This window comes from Mustela nigripes, chromosome 13 (genome assembly GCF_022355385.1).
Source record: "Mustela nigripes isolate SB6536 chromosome 13, MUSNIG.SB6536, whole genome shotgun sequence".
NCBI classification, from domain to species: Eukaryota; Metazoa; Chordata; class Mammalia; order Carnivora; family Mustelidae; genus Mustela; species Mustela nigripes.
In genome coordinates, this window is record NC_081569.1 from 33,159,293 (window position 1) to 33,179,999 (window position 20,707).

At 37.2% G+C, this 20,707-nt stretch overlaps 1 protein-coding gene across 2 annotated transcripts in view; it reads right to left on the minus strand.

The window, feature by feature from the left end:
* The window catches only part of UACA (uveal autoantigen with coiled-coil domains and ankyrin repeats), an 86,854-nt gene that overhangs the window by 42,520 nt on the left and 23,627 nt on the right, over positions 1 to 20,707 (minus strand). The window contains exon 1 of one of the 2 annotated variants that reach the window (XM_059371945.1): positions 1,355 to 1,769. The exons of the other annotated variant lie outside the window; for it this stretch is intronic. Coding sequence (XP_059227928.1) covers positions 1,355 to 1,393 — 39 coding nt within the window. The 5' untranslated portion in view covers positions 1,394 to 1,769. Of the gene's footprint in view, positions 1 to 1,354; positions 1,770 to 20,707 lie in introns of those variants that run through there. 2 annotated transcript variants of the gene reach the window in all.

Below are 20,707 nucleotides of genomic sequence, written 5' to 3' on the forward strand. Positions count from 1 at the left end.
TTAATAAAAACTCAGTACGTGTTTTAAGAGGAAGATCAAAGGCAATTTTTTAAATAGGAGGATGTACCACATAATATATATTTTAATTGTATCAAGGTTATTTTTAACTTTGGAGAAAACATATGCAAGACATTTTAAGGCCAATAACTTGGATTTTTTTCTTAGTAGGCGGAAATGTAGAACCCAGAACTAAAATACACACTATTTAACCATGTTAAGGTTTTAGCCTTTTAAAATATATGTAAACTTATTGCTAAATTCTGTACTAAGCCCAGTACTATTTCTAGAACAAAGAAAGATGTACCTATTTTTCACTGAAACTTACAAAGCAATTCTTGTGTCCACAAATAGCAAAACGAACCTCTGAGGGAGAAAAGAAATGAATCTGTTATATGAAGCATATCCTCTGTCTGATCAGTGGGATTAACTTTCTATTACCTCTCCCCTTCAAACAGCAACACAAAACACCAACTTTCTAGCTAAGTAAGCAGTGTCTTCATTAAATACTTGAAGTGAAAATAAGTATGAAAATTGAATATGAAAAAAGATAGATACATTAAAATTTTAACCTACTTCTGAAAAGCAATGTTTCCATGGAATCCAGTTCAAATACCTACAAAGACTTCAGCATCGTTGTCTCCAAATTAGTTAAATTTGGAGATGAGCCCACTTCATTCTAACTTGAAAAGCTCAAATTGTCAGCATGGAGACTAGGCCTATTTACTGGCTCAAAGACTCAACTACATTTGAGGCATCCCCCCTTCTTTAGCTTTAAAACAAAACAGTTTACAGACTCTAAATTGGGGAGTGGCGTAGAAGCAGGCTTAAGATAAGACTTAGGTTTTCAAATGCCTTAGGGATTAAGTCCTGTTTAACACAGAGATACTTGCTTGAAATTGATTAGTTTATCCTTGCAGTTAAAACCACCTCAACTTTATTTCCAAGTAAAACGCCAGCTGGAGAAAGGAGCTCTCTAAAACAAGGGGAAAAAAACCTGTAAAAGCCTAAAGCAAGGCTTTTAAAAAGATAATTAAACATGATCCAAGTCTCATATTATCATGGGATTTTTCAGTTCCACTTCACCAAGCACCGTTTTCCATTCCTGTCCACTGTCAGTTAACAGAAATACTGCTCAATTATTAAGATTCTATTGTGTGCTTTCTAAAACCCCAGAAAAAGAAACAAGAACTGTCGTTTGCTATCACTAACCCCAATCTGCTGCTCATCAAATACATCAGAAAGAAGAGAAGGCAGAGAGACTAAAATTAATTAAACAGCAGTACATTTTACAAAAATACACCTCAGAAAGCCCAAGCGCAAGTCCTTCATGACACTAGACAGCAGGGATACCTACTCTGTTCTTGGGAGCACAAGAAAACCAACAGTTCATCATAGACAGGATTTAGTCTCTGGTTGCGAGCAGCAAACTACTGGGCATTAAGTTACAAAGCTCTGTGGCTCACAAAGCACGCCCTCAGACAAACTCCTAACCAGTGACTCCGTCCCTCGTTTTACAAATCTTCCTGTTCCACAATCTTCATGCTGGGCTACACTTAGCTTGGATCTCTAGCGATATTTTCTTCGTCTTCAGGATCCTTCTCCGCCTTCATAACGCTTGAAGATTATCTTCCTTATGGAGCAGCCCCAAGTCAGGTACTGTAACTCCTCTGATTTCTTAATGTTTAGAAGATATCTTTCTCTGAAGCTGTCCCCCTCACGGACTCCACTGGAAAAGCTGACCAGCCCTCTACATCCTGCTGCCTCAACACTGCAACACAGAGGCTGCTGTGCATGACAAAAGCGTCCACCTCCGAATCCTCCCGTAAACAGTGCGGAGACAGCCTCCCATTGGTCAGGTTCTATTTCAGATTCCATAGGCCTTGACAGCTGAGTGATAGAGAGGGGCAGCTAAGAATATACTGTAAACGCATGCTTCTCCTCTGAGTAATAGATTTCAGGTCTACAGGAGACAAACGACTCAGAACACATTGTAAAACGTGCTTCTTATACATCGAGTGACGTTATGACAATACTGTTAAGAGGCAAATTTGGCTATTCCACAAGACGGTGTTTAAAACCAGTTTCAGTCTTAGGATCTATCATGAAGTTATAATTGCTTTGATAAACAGAATATAAAATGCTATTTTAAGCAAATGTGTCATACCCTAATTTAACACACACACGCGCACACACACACACAGAGTAATGTTTTCAAATTTTCTCCATTTTCCTTCATAGTCCTATCAGGCTTGCTGCATACAACCAGGTTTCAGTTTACAACCGCTGCCAGTCTGTCTCCTAACATGAGAAATGAGAAGAGCCAGAGGCACTGCCAAGACACTAAGTAGACTGTGTTATGATGAATACTTTCAACAAATTTTAAATTTAACTTACTACTCTTAATTTCTAAGTTTAGCGCCCTGGCTGATATGACAAGTAAATATTTTATCAGTTGAAAATCAAATTATCTAGATTTAGGAATTACAAAAAAAATAAGCAGATTTTTACTAAAGGAGGCAAATGCATATTGAACACTGGGCCAGACTGTAAATACAACTCCATTTGGGGACAAAGCAGACCACTTCTCTACATTCTTTATGACGTTCAACAATACTTGTACCAAAGTTCCTTCCATTATCAAGGAAAACAACAAACATCTGTGAGTTCCAGGCTGTTTCTTACCTTCTGTTACCATGGTAGCATGACAGTAATTTATACTTCCTCCAAAAAGACGAATTTGGGAAAACTGTTTCATGGCAATGCAAAACATTCCAACACAAGTGTTTATAGGAAGGAGGTTAACTGCTATACTATATAGATCATGCCGCCAGTTAAAAACTGTTATGAACTTCATCCACTTCAATCCACTTCCTACTAACTTTATAATATTAGGCACATATTCTAATTATAAAATATGTAAGTTCATACACCATAATATATTGAGACAATTATTTTTTTTCCCCAAATCACATTAGACATCACAATGGAGTCTTGGCTAGACCTTAAGACTCCACTCTATTTCACTCTTCTACAGAGGAAATCTGGGATGAAACTTGGGCCCTGTCCTTAGGTTAACAAAGCAAGCACATTCTATCTAGAAATAGGACTGCAAAGGAAATAAAAAGGAGGAAATCTGTAACAAGTAATAAAAACATGTAAGCAACTGTGCATGCTAAGCTTCAGGAAGACAGGATTTATGTGCCCTCCTCTACTGTCGTCCTCCTGAGCCTCTCCATTCTCTGTCACAATCTCCTGTTCCTACTCTCACACCCTCCTTGCTAGCTATTTCTCAAAAGCTCGAAGTCCCATTTTACTGTCCCCCTGCCTACAGATTCTTCTCTCACTTTCTAAAAAGACATTTCCTCAGGAGGCTTCCCAAACTTCATATCTAAACAACCCTAGCCTTACTCTACTCCTACCACTTTTTTTAAACTCCACACCCCACATGGGCTTGAACTCATGACCCCAAGATCAAGAACTGCATGCTCTACTGACTGAGCCAGCAAGGTGCCCCTGGTCCTACCACTCTTAACCTTCTTGCCCTGTTTTACTTCTCTTCATAATACCCATCAGTATCTGCCATCGTATCATGTTTATTTACCAGCTTACTGCTTATGTCTGCTTTTTGCTTCAAAAAGAATCAAAACAATCAGAGGGCTGACTGAATTCAACAGCACATTATAGAGGGGAGACAAGATGGCGGGGAAGTAGGAGGAGGCGCCATTTCAACCTGTACCCTAAAGTGAGCTGATTACCCACCAAAAAACTCCAATCACCCATGAAATCAGCCTGAGATCAGAATTATACACGTCTGGATCTCTACGGGGGCAGAAGATGCCAGTGGGTAGGTAAAGCGGAGTGGGAACATCGGACTGATATCGGAAGATAAACAAAAGGGGGAGGGAGCCACGAGAGGCGATCCATAGGAAAGTAATACTCCAATACAAGAGTGCCCTGCGTCTGGGGACCAGCATTAACTAGAAGTCTAGCTGAAAGCACTCAAAAAGAGCAAAAAATCACAAGGGGAAATTGTGGGAATCGGGGCACTTAGGGGCTTAAGTCCCCGGACCCAGGACAGCCACCCCTGGAGCTGAGCCAGAGAGAGTGCAGTGGAGAAACCAGGTCTTGGTCCCTGAACTGCCAGAGTGCCTAAGAGATCGTTGGGTCTAGTGAGGGGCTGGGAGCCTCGCCAGACAGCAGAAGCATAGCCTTTTTGCAGTCTCCACACGCGTGCCATGCAGTGCTATCAGAGCCTGAGAAGTGCGTGCCCCACACCTGAGAGGTGCGCACAGGCGCCAGCCCAGCGCCCTCGGACCCAGGAAGACCAGGCACTCCCAGACCAGGCCAGCGGGAAAATCTCAGTGTGCCATCGCTGCTTGGAACCTCTCTGGAGGTCCAGAGCTGCCCAGACAGCCACCGCTGTTGTGGTTTTGGGTACAAGCAGGAGTTCCTGCGTCTCCAGGGACCGTCACTAGAAACGTGCTCTCCCAGCGAGGTGAGTTCTCCAAGGGCAAACTTAAGTGCTTGCAGCACCTAAAGGGGAACAGACTGAGGCTTCTCTCTGAGAGGGAGGTCGGGGTGCAGTTTGCTTTCCTCTAAATAGCACATTATAAGGATTATACACCATGACCAAGTGGGGTTTATTCCTGGAAGGCAAGGATGGTTCAACATATGAAAACTGATTAATGTAATACACCGCATTAACAGAATTAAGGACAGAAACCACATGAGCATCTCATTTGATGCTGAAAAAGCATTAGATAAGATTCAAACATCTTTCATGATAAAAACATTCAACAAACTGGAAATAGAAGGAAACCACTTGAACATATAAGGGCCATATATGAAAAACCCATATATGGGCTTTAAAAAGCCATATATGAAAAGCTGACAACTTAGTGGTGAAAGAAGCAAGCTTTTCCTCAGTGGTGAAAGAAGCAAGCTTTTCCTCTAAGATCAGCTTTTCCCATTCTCACCACATTTATTCACAGTTTTGGAAGTCCCAGCCAGAGCACTTAGGCAAAACAAAAAAGGAAATTTTATAAAAACTAGAAAGAAAGAAGTAAAATTATCTCTGTTTGTAGATGACATGATCTTGTATGTAAAAACACCCAAAAAAATTTCCACAAGAAAAAGAATTGTTAGAATAAACAAATTCAGCAAAGTTTCAAGATACAAAATCAACACACAGAAAACTGTGTTCCTATGACTAAAAGTGAACAACCCAAAAACGAAATTAAGATAACATTTCCACTTAGAGTAACATTAAAAAGAATACAATGATTTGAGGCACATGGGTGGTACAGTTGGTTAAGCTTCTGCCTTTGGCTCAGGTCATGATCCCAGAGTCCTGGGATTGAGCCCCACAACTGGCTCCCAGCTCAGCAGGGAGCCTGCTTCTCCTTTTCCCTCTGTCACTCCCTGCTTGTGCACTCTCATGTGCTCTCTCTCTCTGAATAAATAAAAATATTTTTTAAAATACAATCATTAAAAACAAATAATCAAGGAGGTGAAAGATCTGTACACTGAAAACTACAAAACATTGCTGAAAGAAACTAGAGAATGCACATATAAATGGAAAGGTAGTGTTCGTGGCTTGTAAGACTTCATACTGTTAAGATATCAAAACTACCCAGAGCAATCTACAGATTAAATATAATCCCTGGCAAAATTCCAATGCCTTTGTGTTTTTTTGTTGTTGTTTTTTTTTTTTTGCAGAAACAGAAAACATCTTAAAATTCATATGAATCTCAAGGGAACTCAAATAGCCAAATAATCTTGAAAAAGAAAACCGAAATTGGAGGTCTCATACTAATGATTTCAAAACATATTATAAAGCTACAGTAATCAAAACAAGTGCAGTACTGGGATAAAGACAGATACATAGACCAATGAAACAAAATAGAGAACTATTGAAATAAACCCTCATGTATGTTGTCGAATGATCTTCAAGGTTGTAAGGCTACTCACTGGGGAAAAGAGAGTTTCTTCAACTAATGGTGCCGGGGAAACTGGATATCCACATGCAAAATAATGAAGTTAGGCCCCTTATCTTACACCATATACAAAAATTAACTTAAAATGATTAAGACCTAAATTTACGATGTGACCACAAAGCTGTTAAAAGAAATTATAGAGAGGAAACTTCATGACACTGGATTTGACAATGATTTTTTAACATAGGACACCAAAAGCAAAATCAGACAGACAAATGGGATTACACTGAACTTAAAAACTTCTGTACATCAAAACAAAAACTTCTGTACACCAAAGGACACAACCAATAAATTAGTGCAAGGGCGAACTATGGAATGGGAGAAAATATTTGCAAATTATGTTACATACAGGGCTAATACGCAGAGTATATGAAGAACCCTTATAACTCAGTAACAAAGAAACAAATAACCCAATTAAAAATTGCCAAATGACTTGAATAGACATTTCCCCAAGGATAATACACAGATGACCAACAAGCATACAAAAAGATGCTCAACATGAGTAATCATTAAGGAAATGCAAATCAAAATCATGAGCTATCACTTCACATTCATTAGAATGACTATCAAAAAACAGAAAACAGTAAGTGTTGACAAAAATGTGGAGAAAGTGGGGCCCCTGTGCACTGTTGGTGGGAATGAAAAATGGTGTAGCTACAACAGAAAACAGGATGGCATTTCCTCAAAAAATTTTAAAAAATTTAAAATGGAACTAGTACATGATTAATGCAAAGTCTCAGAGAGGGATCTGTCCAGTGATGTTCACAACAGCATTATTCACAATAGACAAGATGTGGAAGTAACACAAATGTCTGCTGATGAATGAAAAGATAAACAAAATGTGATATACACATGCAATGGAACATTATTCAGCTATAAAATGGAAGGAAATCCTGTCAAATGCTATGATATGGATGAATCATGAGGATATTATGCTAAATGAAACAGACCAGTCCCCCAAAAGACAAATACTGTGTAGTTTCACTTACATGAGGTATCTGAAATAGTCAAATCATAATGTGGTAAAATAAAGGAAGTAAAATGGTGATAACCAGGAGCTGGAGGAAGAGGGAAGTGAAGAGTTATTGTTTAATGGAAATAGCTTTTCAGATTTGCAAGATGAAAAAATTCTGGAGACCAATTACACAATAATGTGAATATACTTAACACTACTAAACTATACACTTGAAAGTGGGTGAAATGGTAAACTGTACCTGTTTTTTAGCACAATTAAAAATAGAAATAATAAAATGAAAGAAATGTAATCTCTCACAATAACATAATTAATATCTTTTTTTAAAAAGGCAGTGAGGGGGGTACGCCTGGGTGGCTCAGTTGGTTGGACGGCTGCCTTCGGCTCAGGTCATGATCCCGGAGTCCCGGGATCGAGTCCCGCATCGGGCTCCCAGCTCCATAGGGAGTCTGCTTCTCCCTCTGACCTTCTCCTCGCTCATGCTCTCTCTCAAATAATAAATAAAATCTTAAAAAAAAAAAAAAAAAAAGGCAGTGAGGGGGGCGCCTGGGTGGCTCAGTGAGTTAAGCCTCTGCCTTCAGCTCAGGTCATGGTCTCAGAGTCCTGGGATCGAGCCCCACATCAGGCTCTCTGCTCCGCTGAGAGCCTGTTTCCTCCTCTCTCTCTGCCTACTTGTGATCTCTGTCTGTCAAATAAATAAATAAAATCTTTAAAAAAAAAAAAAAAAAGGCAGTGAGGGTATAGACCAAACAAGATTAGCTATAGCTTGACTGTTCCAGCTGAGTTATAGGTTCATCTGGATTCATTATAGTAAGTTATTCTCTCAACTTCTATATATTTCACACACTTGATACAGGGTCTGATAAATCTGGTTGGCATATAAATTTGTAATCTATATTACATTATATTGCTTAAACACCAATGCCCTTTGCAGACTCATTGATATGGCAGGAAATGCAGCACATCCTCTCTGGATTAAAACTATTAACATTTTAACATACTTTAATGACTCCACAGGCATATGCTAACAAGATAAGCCCTGTGATATCAAATGGAAGCATTCTAAAAAGAAGCAATAAGTTTTTTAAGGAGCACTAATGTTTATTGGATATTACAATAAATACCCTTCTAAAATCAGGGACTGCATGCAGTCTTTTGAAAAAAAAAAAAAAGATATTCATCAAACTCAGAACACAGAAAGCCAAAGTATATACAGTAAATGTAAAAATACAGCTGTTTCTAGAGAATACACAGGACATTCTAACACAAGTAGTTATTTTGCTTTCTAGACCTAATGGGATGGTAACTTTAAACTCCAAATCAACATAAAGGAAGTCACTTAAAAGTTTTGATAATGACTCCCTCATATTAATATCAATTGTAAATTCATACCTTTTTTGAAAATTATAAAATGTTTAAAATGCTATAAAAGTAATACACTTCCAGTGTAGCAAATATATAATACACTTCAGTTTGTATGTTAAAATACAGAACGTATAATTCCACCATGCAGAAAGACCATTATTAAAAATGCTGTATATTAATCTCTAATCTCTATTCTATAGAAGATCTAATCAAGATTTGTCTTAAACCTACATTGAATCCAACAGTTGCCTCATTGACTCAATATTTAGGATAGAAGGTCTCCTGAGAAGAAATTTATAGATGTTAATAATCAAGGAGACTTTAAAATATATGCAAATCCACATAAAATACTTATATTTAAGAGGTAGACTCGATAGATTACAGTCAAAATGACTGATGGCCCATTTTAACCTCAAGGCAACTTTTTATTGATTATTCCAAAGAGAAATATACAGGATAACAGTAAAACTTTCAAAGAAAATTGTTTAAAACCAAGAGGAGTCAAAATATCTAATTATTTAACAAAAATACTTAATAATTTTGGTGTCATGGACCCCTTTAAGAATCTGATGGAAGCAATGAATCCTTCTTTAATTATATATAAGCACATACTTGGAAAAATTCACATTTATTTTCAGAGTTCACTGATCTCCCTACAAATATGGAGTCCATGAACCCCAAAATAAAAAGCCCATAACATAAAAAGAAGTAGCAAGATATTGTTGTCTTTTATACGGTTTATAAAACAAGTACTGGAGAACTGCCAGAGGACTGGATAATTTAGTTGTTCAATAAAAATTTACTGAGCATCTATGCAGAAAGGGATCCTCCTGAAATCTGATCGTATTCTAAACTGCAGTAATGCATCAAACAAAGCCATGATCTATCTAGTTATATAAGACAGAAATCTAGAAATCAGTCTTAATACCTTCCATCCCCTTGGTCTTCCATCACCAAATCCTGGTGATTTCAATTCCCCATTATTGCTCAAACCCCACAGCTCACTGTCATGTACACCATTATTATCCTACTTCAAGTTAGCAGCATTTCTCACCAGGACGACCACAGTGTTGAACGGGTCTGGCCATATTCATTCTAACCCTTCTCTATATTCTCTACACTGTAGCCAGAGTGGCTTTTCTGAAATGTAAACCTAGTCATACCAGTACCACTAGCACTCCCTTCCATGTACACTGTCCCACCCCACTTAATATGCTTCAGCACTTTTCTATTCTTGTAGGACAAAGACAAAATTCCTTAATGGAGTCTATGACTTCCTGAGCAGTGTTGCCCCTACAAATCTCTTCAGCCTCATCACATGAAAACGTGAACACTGTTTCTCATGTTGTAAATGCAGATACTGAATCACTACTCCTAGTGAAATTTTGTCCATTATAATTAGTTGCAGAATAATTCGAGAATCCTATTATTACAACCTCTTGTCCAGTGCTTTCCATTAATTATGTCGTTTCCACTTCTCTAATCACCTGAAAATAAATTTTTGATGTAAAAATGCAAGTGTATTTTAAACATAGGTTTAGATGTCCTTCATAGCAAAAAATAAAAAAATAAAAAGGATGAAAAATTCCACATTTGCATATCTAAACTTTTAGAAGCACCCACTACATGTCATGAATGGCACGAGGGATACAGCAGTGAATAAGCCAGCCTAAGTCTCTTTTTTTAAAAAACCACTTTATCGAAGCATGACTGAAGTGCAAAAAGCTCTACATATTTAATGCATAAACTCAGTGAGTTTGAGGATAAGTATACACCCGTAAAACCATCACAACCATCAAAGCCTTAAACTACCAGAGGCTCTCTTCTAATGGAATTTGATGTTCTAATAGGATAAGATAAGGTAAGCAATTAAGGAAACCCAGAAAGTATCCGGTGAGAACAGAGGGGGAGATATGATGGAATGCTGGCGATTGATTAGAGTGGATAGACTGGTAACCCCAAAGTTGTGAGAAGGTGATATTGATGACGGGATTCAAATGAAAAGTAGCAGCCGGCCTGTGAGAATTTCCATCTCAGATGGAGGCATCAACTAGTGAAAGCAGTTTAGCATATTTGGAAGAAGGCCAACATAGTTGACATATAATGAGTACAAAGGATCACAGAATGAGATGAGGGAGGTGAGGGCAGGTACCACCAAACTTAAAAGTAGGTTTCCCCACGTGTCTTACACATTTTTCAAAAGACCATTCTTTTTCATAGGGATATTCTGGCCACTTTAGAATCAAGACTAAAAAGAAAAATTCATCCCAGCTTACTATTTTTTTTTCACTTCCAAGAATTTAAAAATAACCAGCTAAATCTCAACTAGCCTTGAAATGTTTATAAGATTAATCAATTATTTTAACATCATAGATATTAAAATCCACCTCGCCCACATCAGAGCTAGAGAGCTGAACAAACCTGGCAATGAACTACACTAAAAAATCCACCATAAAAGGAATGACAGCACCTCCAAAAATAGGATTTCACAATCACATCTACAAGATAAGTCTCCTCAAATAAAAAGAACATAGGGGCAACTAAATAAAGTCTTCTCCAGTTGGAAAAAAAAACCCTAAATATAAACTAAACAACATGTACGTTTAGGCAAACTGCCCTAAATACCTAATTGAACCAATGAACAGGCACTGATAGTACTCTACAATTATCAACAATCCCGGTTACTAAACCCAAGACAAGCTCTGCCGCAGCTGAAAACTGAGCAAACAGCAGAAAGCAAAGCTCACAAAGCATAAACATTCCTTACAGATTAGGCTGCACAATTAAGAACTGTTCTACAGTTCATTGGTTGGTGATAATTAAAAATATTTCCCTCATTCTATGTGGTCCAAAGGTTATTTATCACCCACCCCCGCCTTATATAACCTGCAAATTAGAGCTTACGTAATAGAAGAAGCAAAGAATGTTAAAATAAACCAGAAAAACAAAAGCTGTACATCCATCCAGCATCTCTATCCCTGGCCCCTCTCTCTTCCCTTTCTCATTTTTCTTTAATCTTTATTTAATTATGCCCCATCCGCTTTTCTTTCTCTCTCAAGCCTGCCACTGCACCACTGGAAGTATGTACTTAGGACTCAAATAAGGGAAAGGGAAAATTATAAGCCATTGAGCACATTTCTGACCAAGACAGTAACAAGCGAAATCTTTCTTTAATGGAATTTCTCTCATAAAAATACCATGGAGACCAAAAAGGTAGTAATAATGTTATTATTACTATTTAAATAATAAATCTAACATCTTCAGAACTGAAGGGGTATGAAATCTGAAGGGGAAAAAAATCTTTGAAGAACTGGAGAAGAAAGATTTAGCAAGCACTGCTTTGATAAGATTTCTTGACCACCAGGTTTGGGCCTATTCTAGTCTGCTGTATAAATACCCTTCCCTATTGCAGGGGTTCCTTAACAAATTCCTCTAACAAGTTCCTATAACAAATGTCCCTTTACTAAACTTGTCTAGGCACCCAAAAGAGTTTATGACAAATACAGACAGGATATCACCTCTCTGATTTTATTAAGTATCATTCATTTTGTAATATCATTTATTTTGCCCTCCCTCACTAGCAGAAGCATTAAATTCCAAATAAATGCAGATCTTAAACACAATAAATGATGTTTATCATACAAGAATAGAGCTTTCAAGCTGCAGAAGTAGATTTAAAATGTTAACCAAGTGGTTATTTGGGAAAAGTAAACTTTGTCCCTAGACAATGTTATAGAAAAATGTACTCAAATTAGAGTTCTTTAAGTGCCTAAGTGCCAGGAGTGAAATTATTTAAATATAAGGTTTATTAGGAAGGTCTATTATGACTCCTACCCAAACCTACACACAACCAATGAACAGAGTAATACTTCTGGTGAGTTTTAACAAACGTTTTCACCAATATATATATTGAGATATATATATATATCTGTCCTGTTTTGAGATAAATATATATTTTTTTTTCTCTCAAAACAGGACAGATTTAGAAAGCATTCTGTGTTTATTCCTAACAAAGTCAAGAGCAAAACAGATACACTTATAAAAAAGCCTCTCATGAGATTTGACCGCAATGAAAAATAAGAGCTATTTTTTTGTTCACTTGGCTATTTTTTTCTTGGCTTTGTAAGGAAACATTAGCTAAACAAAAATATGTTGCAAGTACTCAAAAGACTCTTCAAGAAGTAACCTGATAGAAACCTTACACTACAGGCCAATATTTTTAAAATCTAAAATGAGAAATATAAACACACAGAGGGTTTTAGGAAAATGTGTGGTTTTGCAAACACATCAGAAGTTAATTGCTTTCTTTTTTACTTACTGAATGAATAAAACAGTTCTATACAAAAGTCCAACTCCTCATACACACTTATTTTACAGAGGATATCCTTCCTTTGAGTCTTAATAAATGTCTCCCATGTTAAAAATTCATAGCCAAGGTAATAATTACTTTCATAATACTTACATAAATAATAAAAAGCACAATATTTAAATTAAAGATTCAACTTCAAAATTGTTTCAGAAATACTTCTAAGTGCATTATATATACATAATTGTTAAACTTTAAGAAGAACTCAAGTCATACTGTTTTTTTCTAGTCTATTGTTATTTCTTTCCAAATTGGGCATAAAGAAACTAAGTAGTTTACAGTGGTGAATTGTGCAGCTACTATTTATTTATTTATTTTATTTTTTAAGGATTCATTTATTTGACAGAGAAAGAGAGAGAGCACAAGCAGGAGAAGCAGGAGAAAGAGAAGCAGACTCCCTGCTGAGTGGAGAGCCCAATGTGGGGTTTGATCCCAGGATCCTGGAATCATGACCTGAGAGATGCTTAACTGACTGAGCCACCCAGACAGGTGCCCCCCACCAGTACTCATTCCTTTAACACCTATAAGCCCATCTTTGTGCCAGGTGACCTTGCCATGCTTCCCATCAAGAGATAGTATTTATTTCTTCATCCCTTAAATCTGAGCTGGACTTGTAAATTATTTTGACAGATAGGATGTGGCATAAGACCTTATAAGACTTCTGAATCTAGGTCTCAAGAGATCTTGTAGCTCCCCATCTGGACATACTACCAGCACGGCATGAATAAGCTATCCTAGAGCACCAGAGATCTTGAGAGAGCAGGATCCCAGTCACCCAACCATGACAGCTAGCAGTGCTGGCTAGCATAATATGCCAGATATATCAGTATGGCCATTTTAGACCAACCAACCCCTAGAGGAGCTTCCAAAAGACAACAGCCGCATGAGTAATTCCAGAGAAGACCAGCGGAACAACCATGCAACAGAGCCCAGCTCAAATTGCTGACCCATGCAGTAAGCAGCAAATAAAGTAGCTGTTGTTTTAAGCCACTAGATTTAAACCTAGGGCTGTCTGACGCCAGGGCTTATGCTCTCTCCACTAACTAAAGCTGCAATTTCTTCTTTGGTTTGGAAACAAATATATCTTGTAATCTAATTCAATTTTATTGATAGTATACAAAAGCAGTCAAGTTGAGAAATAGTATTTTTTTACCCATTATCTTAAAAAAGAGCATGAAAAATAAAAATAACTAATTGGAAAAGGGGATGAGTTAAGCACACTAATATACCTTTCTACCACCTTAAAAGAAAATAGATACATTGAAATCTGTAATTATAGTAATATGAAACTGATAAAATTTTGTACAAAAAGTACTTTCCATTCCCAAAGACACACCAGCATTCATTTAAACTAACAGCATTCATATGCATTTTAGCCATAAAAACTAAATCTACATGTGATCTAAAAGAAAATCTGAATGGCTATGCAATAAAAATTAAGAAACCACTAATTTTGGGGGCGCCTGGGTGGCTCAGTGGGTTAAAGCCTCTGCCTTCAGCTCGGGTCATGATCTTGGGGACCTGGGATCGAGCCCCACATTGGGCTCTCTGCTCAGCGGGGAGCCTGCTTCCTCCTCTCTCTCTCTTTGCCTGCCTCTCTACCTACTTGTGATCTCTGTCAAATAAATAAATAAAATATTAAAAAAAAAAAAAGAAACCACTAATTTTTATGAATCTAATAAAGTCTGTAACTTTAAACAATAAAATATTGCTACTGTAGTGTTTAATGAGTATATACTTATCCTTGAACAGAGACACTGCACTAGGAGTAGGCCATGACAAAACAGGAACCCCAATATTAATGACTGACAAACACTTCTATATATTAAGCGTTGGCCAACATATTCTGTGAAGGACTGGATAGTAAATATTTTAGAATTTGCAGGCCATACGGTCTCTATTTTAACTACTCAACTCAGCCATTATAGAGTAAAACAGCCATAGACAGTATATAAAGAATAAGCACGGTTGTGCTCCAATAAAACTTTACTTCTAAAAACAAGCAGTGGGCCATAGTTTGCCAAGCCCTGTTTTAGGTGCTCAATTATCTTCAGCCAAAACATACTGCGTTTATTAGCTATGATCAAGCTAATTTGTTTGTCCTTTACAATAAGAGAGAACACTGTGTTCATATTCTACTATCTGCAAAATAGCACTACGTATATATGGACAGTAAATTCTGTATCATCATGGCTCAGCTATGGTGCCCATTGTTTTGTCAAACATGAACCCAGATGTTGCCAGGAAAGTAGTCTGTAGATGTGACTGACCTCTAAAATCTGTTGACTTGAGTTAAAGGAGATTATCCTTGATAATGTGGATAGGCCTTAAGCAATCGCTTTAAAACCTTAAGAGCTAAAGAGTCCCTGACAAGAAGCCATTCTGTCTCATTGACTGTAACATAGAAATCCTGCGTGAGTTCCTAGCCTGCCCCCCTGCCTTACAAAATTTTGGATTTTCTAGCCCCCACAATTGTGTAAGTTAATTCCTTACAGTAAATAAATATCTCTCATATAGACAGATAGATATAGATACATAAACAAGTATCTCTTACTAGCTCTATTTCTCTGGAGAACCCAGATACAGTATATTAAAGTAATATACGACTAAATTTAAAATACAGAATTCTGATCTTTTGTCCATTATCCGGAATTAAATTGTGGTAGACTGTATTATTATTATTGAAACTATTCATTCCTGTTTCCTTGCAAGATTATTATTATACACACACACATATATATTTATGTATCTCTCCCTATGTAGATGTGTGATTTGTGTATCATCTCATAGGGAAAGATTGGCCATCCCTAGGTTATTGACTTGGGGATCACCTAGGAGATATGATTTGGCCAACAGAATGTGAACAGATGTGATACATATCACCTCTAAGCAAAAACTTGAAGCAATAATCCAAGTTTGTGCCAGCCTTCTTGATTCAGTCAAGAGACTAGCATAATAGCTATAATAGCTAAGGGCTATTATAAGGGCTTTTCCTTTAGCCTTGGTTCTGGAGGGGAGCCACAGGCTGCTTCTACAGAGCTTACACACAGTCTACAACATATAGTAGGAAATGTAAATTTGTTATTTTGAAAAACCACAGTTGTAATTACTGCAACAAAGCTGAACCCTGCAGACATTGCCACCAGAAGCAGGGTGTAACCTTAACAACCTACCACGACCAAAAATAATAAAAATATGTGATGTGGGCTTCAAAGCTGGGTGATGGATAGCAAGGAACGGTTATTGGAGGTTGGCAAATGGCAAACCACATCATGTAGTGGTAAATGAAACTGTTTAACATGTAAAAAATGAAATAACTTGGTGAAAAGACTGGACTTGTGATTGGCGTCCGAAGTTTGAGGGGGACAGTCTTGTAGGGCTGAGCCCTTAACCTGTGGGGTCTGAGTTAACTCTAGGTAGTCAGTATTAAGATTAAGTTAAACTACAGAACACCAGGTTGATTCTCACAGAGAATTGGGGAATTGCTTGGTGTGGAAAAAACATACACACTTGAAGTACAAAAGAACCATTCAGTGAATAGTGAGGAAAGGAAACAAGTGTTTTCCTTTCACCCAGTAAACCCTTTCAATGAAACAAAATGGCTTGGAAGAGGACTCCCCACAGGAAGAGACTAAGGATGTGGTCCCACAGAAGCCTAATAAGCTCAAGATAGCTGTATTGAAGTCTAGAGAATAAGTTATATGCCAAAGAATCAAGGATATAGTAATTAGCACATGGGTCTGACTCAACAAAATAGTTAAAATAAATAAATAAATAAATAAAATAAAAGACATAAAGCAGCTTCTAAAACAACCCAGCCTGGGCTGAGTCTGTTACTCTTCTAGATCCTATTTGGGTCTCCAGGTTTCTATAGGCAAGAAGCAGGCCAGGAAAAGCTGTTCAACCCTTACCTCATTCTCCAGCCAACAAGAGCATACCCTTCAATACTCTATTCAAATACAGAGAAGGATGATATATTAAAGGAAACACCTACAAAGGGCATGGTCGAGAGCCATGGAAAACAATGGACTAGGGGGCTATACACAGGAGCATAACCAGCGCAAAATCAAGGAGCATCCCCTACTGCCAAGAAAAGGAGTCCTCATTATATTTACCCAACAGGACTTTTACAATTAAATGTCAGGGACCCAGTGACTGCTGGGTGTCTCCCTCCTTCCCACTTCTTTACAGAAATGTTTACTGTCAATGTCCCAACACTGTTCCATCACTGTTATGTTGGAAAGATAGAGAGTAGAAGATAACTGGTTTCTGGATCAAGGAAACCTATATACATAAAAGACATACAAATTCTAATGAGGTTCTAGACTTCAAAAGTAACGTGAATGAAAGAATTCTTGAGGTATTTCCCATGACAAAGGGAAAAATATATTTTGTAAGCAGAAGAGAAGACAGATGGCATTTGTGATGAAGAAGACAAATCATGGTAGGTGACATTATTGTTCACTTTTTACCAACCCCATCCTTGGAAGAGGCTTCCACACTCCTGCCTCTGATTTAGAACTTGTTTTCACTTCCAGTGGGAAGAGTATCTGTCCCTATGCCTCCCTGCTCAGAGCCCAGTCACGTAACATGCTTTGGCAGTCATGACGCACTGCACACCTGAGCAAAGGCTTTAAGAGCCATCACTTAAATCACAACGACCATCACGGGCTGGTTGCAGCCAGCCCTCTGAGTTCTCACTACCATGCAAATGGCAGATCCAGACAGAGGCTGCTCCTTCAGTCTGGGTCTCTGAATGAAAACGTGTGGAGGGGAGCGAACCGCTCTGTACAGGTAGCTCAAAGGCTACGTGTAATGTAATATTGTTATAAACCACCAAAATTTGTGGGTTGTTTGTGCAGGAAAGCTGGTTAGTACAGAAATTGAATGAAACAAAAAGGTAAGGGCGCCTGGGTGGCTCAGTGGGTTAAGCCGCTGCCTTCGGCTCAGGTCATGATCTCAGGATCCTGGGATCCAGTCCCGCATCGGGATCCCTGCTCAGCAGGGAGCCTGCTTCCTTCTCTCTCTCTCTGCCTGCCTATCTGTCTACTGTGAACTCTCTGTCAAATAAATAAATAAAAATCTTAAAAAAAAAAAAAAGAAAGAAAGAAAGGCCTCTTTCTTTAAAAAAAAAAAAAAAGGTAAGAGAAAAAGAAATATGAGATGCATGGCTATTATTTTGGTAGGTGACTATAGTATGAGACACCTGCAGTTGTAGGTGAGTACAGTTCATGATGGATCGATGTTTCTATGACATCGTATGGGTAAATATGGTATGGGTAAATATGGATTCTATAGAGGATAAAGCAATTCCGTTTAGTTGCTGGAAGTAAGGTTGTGGCAAAAATAAAACTAAAGTTGCAAACCTGATAAATTAACACTCATTGTTAATAATAAACACTTCACATAGTCCTCAACTATAATAAAAAAAGAATTTTACTACCATCTTCATTTCCCATATAAAGCAAAAGAAACCTAGGGAGGTTCAGTAACTTGCCAACATTAAATAACTAGTAAGTGGCAGAGTTAAAATTCAAATTCCAAGACTAACTAATTTTAAACTTCAATTAAAGGAACATATTATTTAGTAATCATTCCACTTAAGTGATAACTGGGTTTTATACTTTTTACTAATTCTATAAGATAGATGCAAGAGAAAGCTGATACCATAAACTCAGTTCTAAATCTGAATTCTATTAAATATTATTGATGATGAATTGTTTTCTTTTATACTCTATAATATTCTTATTAGTGTGACAACCAGGAGTCTAAAACAATACATTTTTTATTTTTACTTGGTACATTTTCTTAAATTTAGGCTATAGTAATTCAGAATTTTAAAGATTCAGATAAGTAATGGCCTAAATTTACCTTGTCAATAAGAAAAAGATTTCCCAGGTAAATTAATAATGCATTAAAATGAGTGATGCATCTTAGACTAAAAAAGAACACTTTAAAAACCATTTATAGCCCCTACACTGCTCAAATAAACCACAAATAAGAGTTATTTCTTGCTACATAATACACGTTCATTGTAGAAAAACTAGATAACTAATATGTATGCCCCCCAAAAAGGTGGAAAATAAGAAACGATAACCTAGCAAAACCACTGCTAAGAGATAACAATAACTATATTTTCTTACGTCTCTTCATACTTCTCAATACACGATACACATTTACTTTTAAAATCAAAATGTGTTCTCATATGTATTATATACATATTTCGTATAAACAATTATTCTTAATAGGAATTCAACAGAATAGCTTATGAGTGAATACTCCTAACTTGGAGAATTCCAAATCTTTATTAAAGTATCAACCTTTCTGGCTCCCTCTGCTGGCAACTAAAAGCTTTTTTTCTTTGCAAATAAGTGTGAAAAATCGAAGGAAAAGAAGCATTAATTAATCATTGTTAAAAACACTAAAAACCTGTCTGAATGTACTGTTTGGCGAGAAAGTGTACAGTGGACAATTTTTGAGTGAATTCCTATCAGCCAACAGGGATTTGGCATCAGAAAACCCTGGACTGAGTTCCTAGCTTGATCACTTATTTGCTAATGACCTTGGTCAAATTACTTAAACCTTCTGAACTTCAGTATGCTCATCTGTAAAAGATCAACCACCTCACTAGTTAGAAAAATAGAGTTAATATATTTATGCCTTGGGTTGCTCCGAAGTACTGAAACAGAGTAAGTGCAAGATAAGTGGCAGTTAAGTATTACTACCACTACTACTACTACAACTACAACTACAACAACTACTTCTATCACCACCAAGGTGCTCAGCTATGGTTAGAAAGAGTAAGTACTAAAGAATTCAAACAGGTCTACTTTCATAATATAAACTTACTGTACCTAAGACTTTTTAAAAACTTCCTGTTGCTCTCAAGATCAAAGTCCTTAACATGATCTCAAATATTCTTCATGGTCTGGCCCCTGTTGACCTCTGAAGTATAATTATTGAAGTTGGATATTCTCTCTCCAGCCCTCTAATCTCTTTTCAGAGGGAGTTCTTCAGAAGTACCGAGTACTCTCACAACGTACCTGAGAACACCCTTCCCTTCCCCTATGCTACTTAACAATAACCTGGTTTTTTAGGTTTTCTCTGAAAAGCTCAGCTTTTTCAGAGAAACTTTCTCTGACTTCCAAGTCAGGCCTTCCTTGTTATGTATTCTGGAATACCTCTCCTTCATAGAGCTTATCACGTAGAGTGGTAGCTTGATATGTAAGTGTGTGAGCATTGTAATAAGGTCTCCCCCATTCGTCTGTCTACATGTTCCTCAAGAGCACTGTGTCCTCACAACCTAGTCACTTCTCTGCATTAAGTAGGCAATTAAGTATCTGTTGAGTGACTAAAGACACTGAAATTAACAGATACTGAAATTAGAGAATTCTTTCTAAACCTAACTACTTCAGATAGAAGGTGACCATATAGATAATATTTACAAATATTTGGCTTTGTATTGCTTCTTAGGTCAGGGTAGCTGATAGAAAATACACATACACTCAGAAAAAGTTGTGTCCTTCCAAGAGGGGAATCTTTAAGGACATAGAAACCTAATATATGACAGTCTTAATTAATACTTCCAACTCAAATTTTTAAAAACTTTAATGTGTGTGGTTTGTTTTTTGTAACAACTATGCAACTGAAATGTGTCTGAAACTAAGTGTTTCATACTGTACTAGGGAGTTTCATTTTTCAAGGAAACCTGTGGTAAATGAATTCCTAGAGCTAACAATAACCTAACAGGTGTACTTCGTGGTTTCTTTGGTAAGTAGGGATACTGCACTCTTTTAAACCAAGGTGTACCTACAATTGCCTTGAAGAGTTTGACCCTTTTACAGATTACATTCTTTTTTTATATAGTAAGTATTCCCAAGTATATATGGTAAATTTTGGCCCCAAATGGCTTTTTCCTCTATTCATTTACACCAAGCCAAAAAATAAAATCTGGAAAGTCCAAACCAGGCAACGAGTTTGCAATACATTTCTCAGATTAAAATCTTT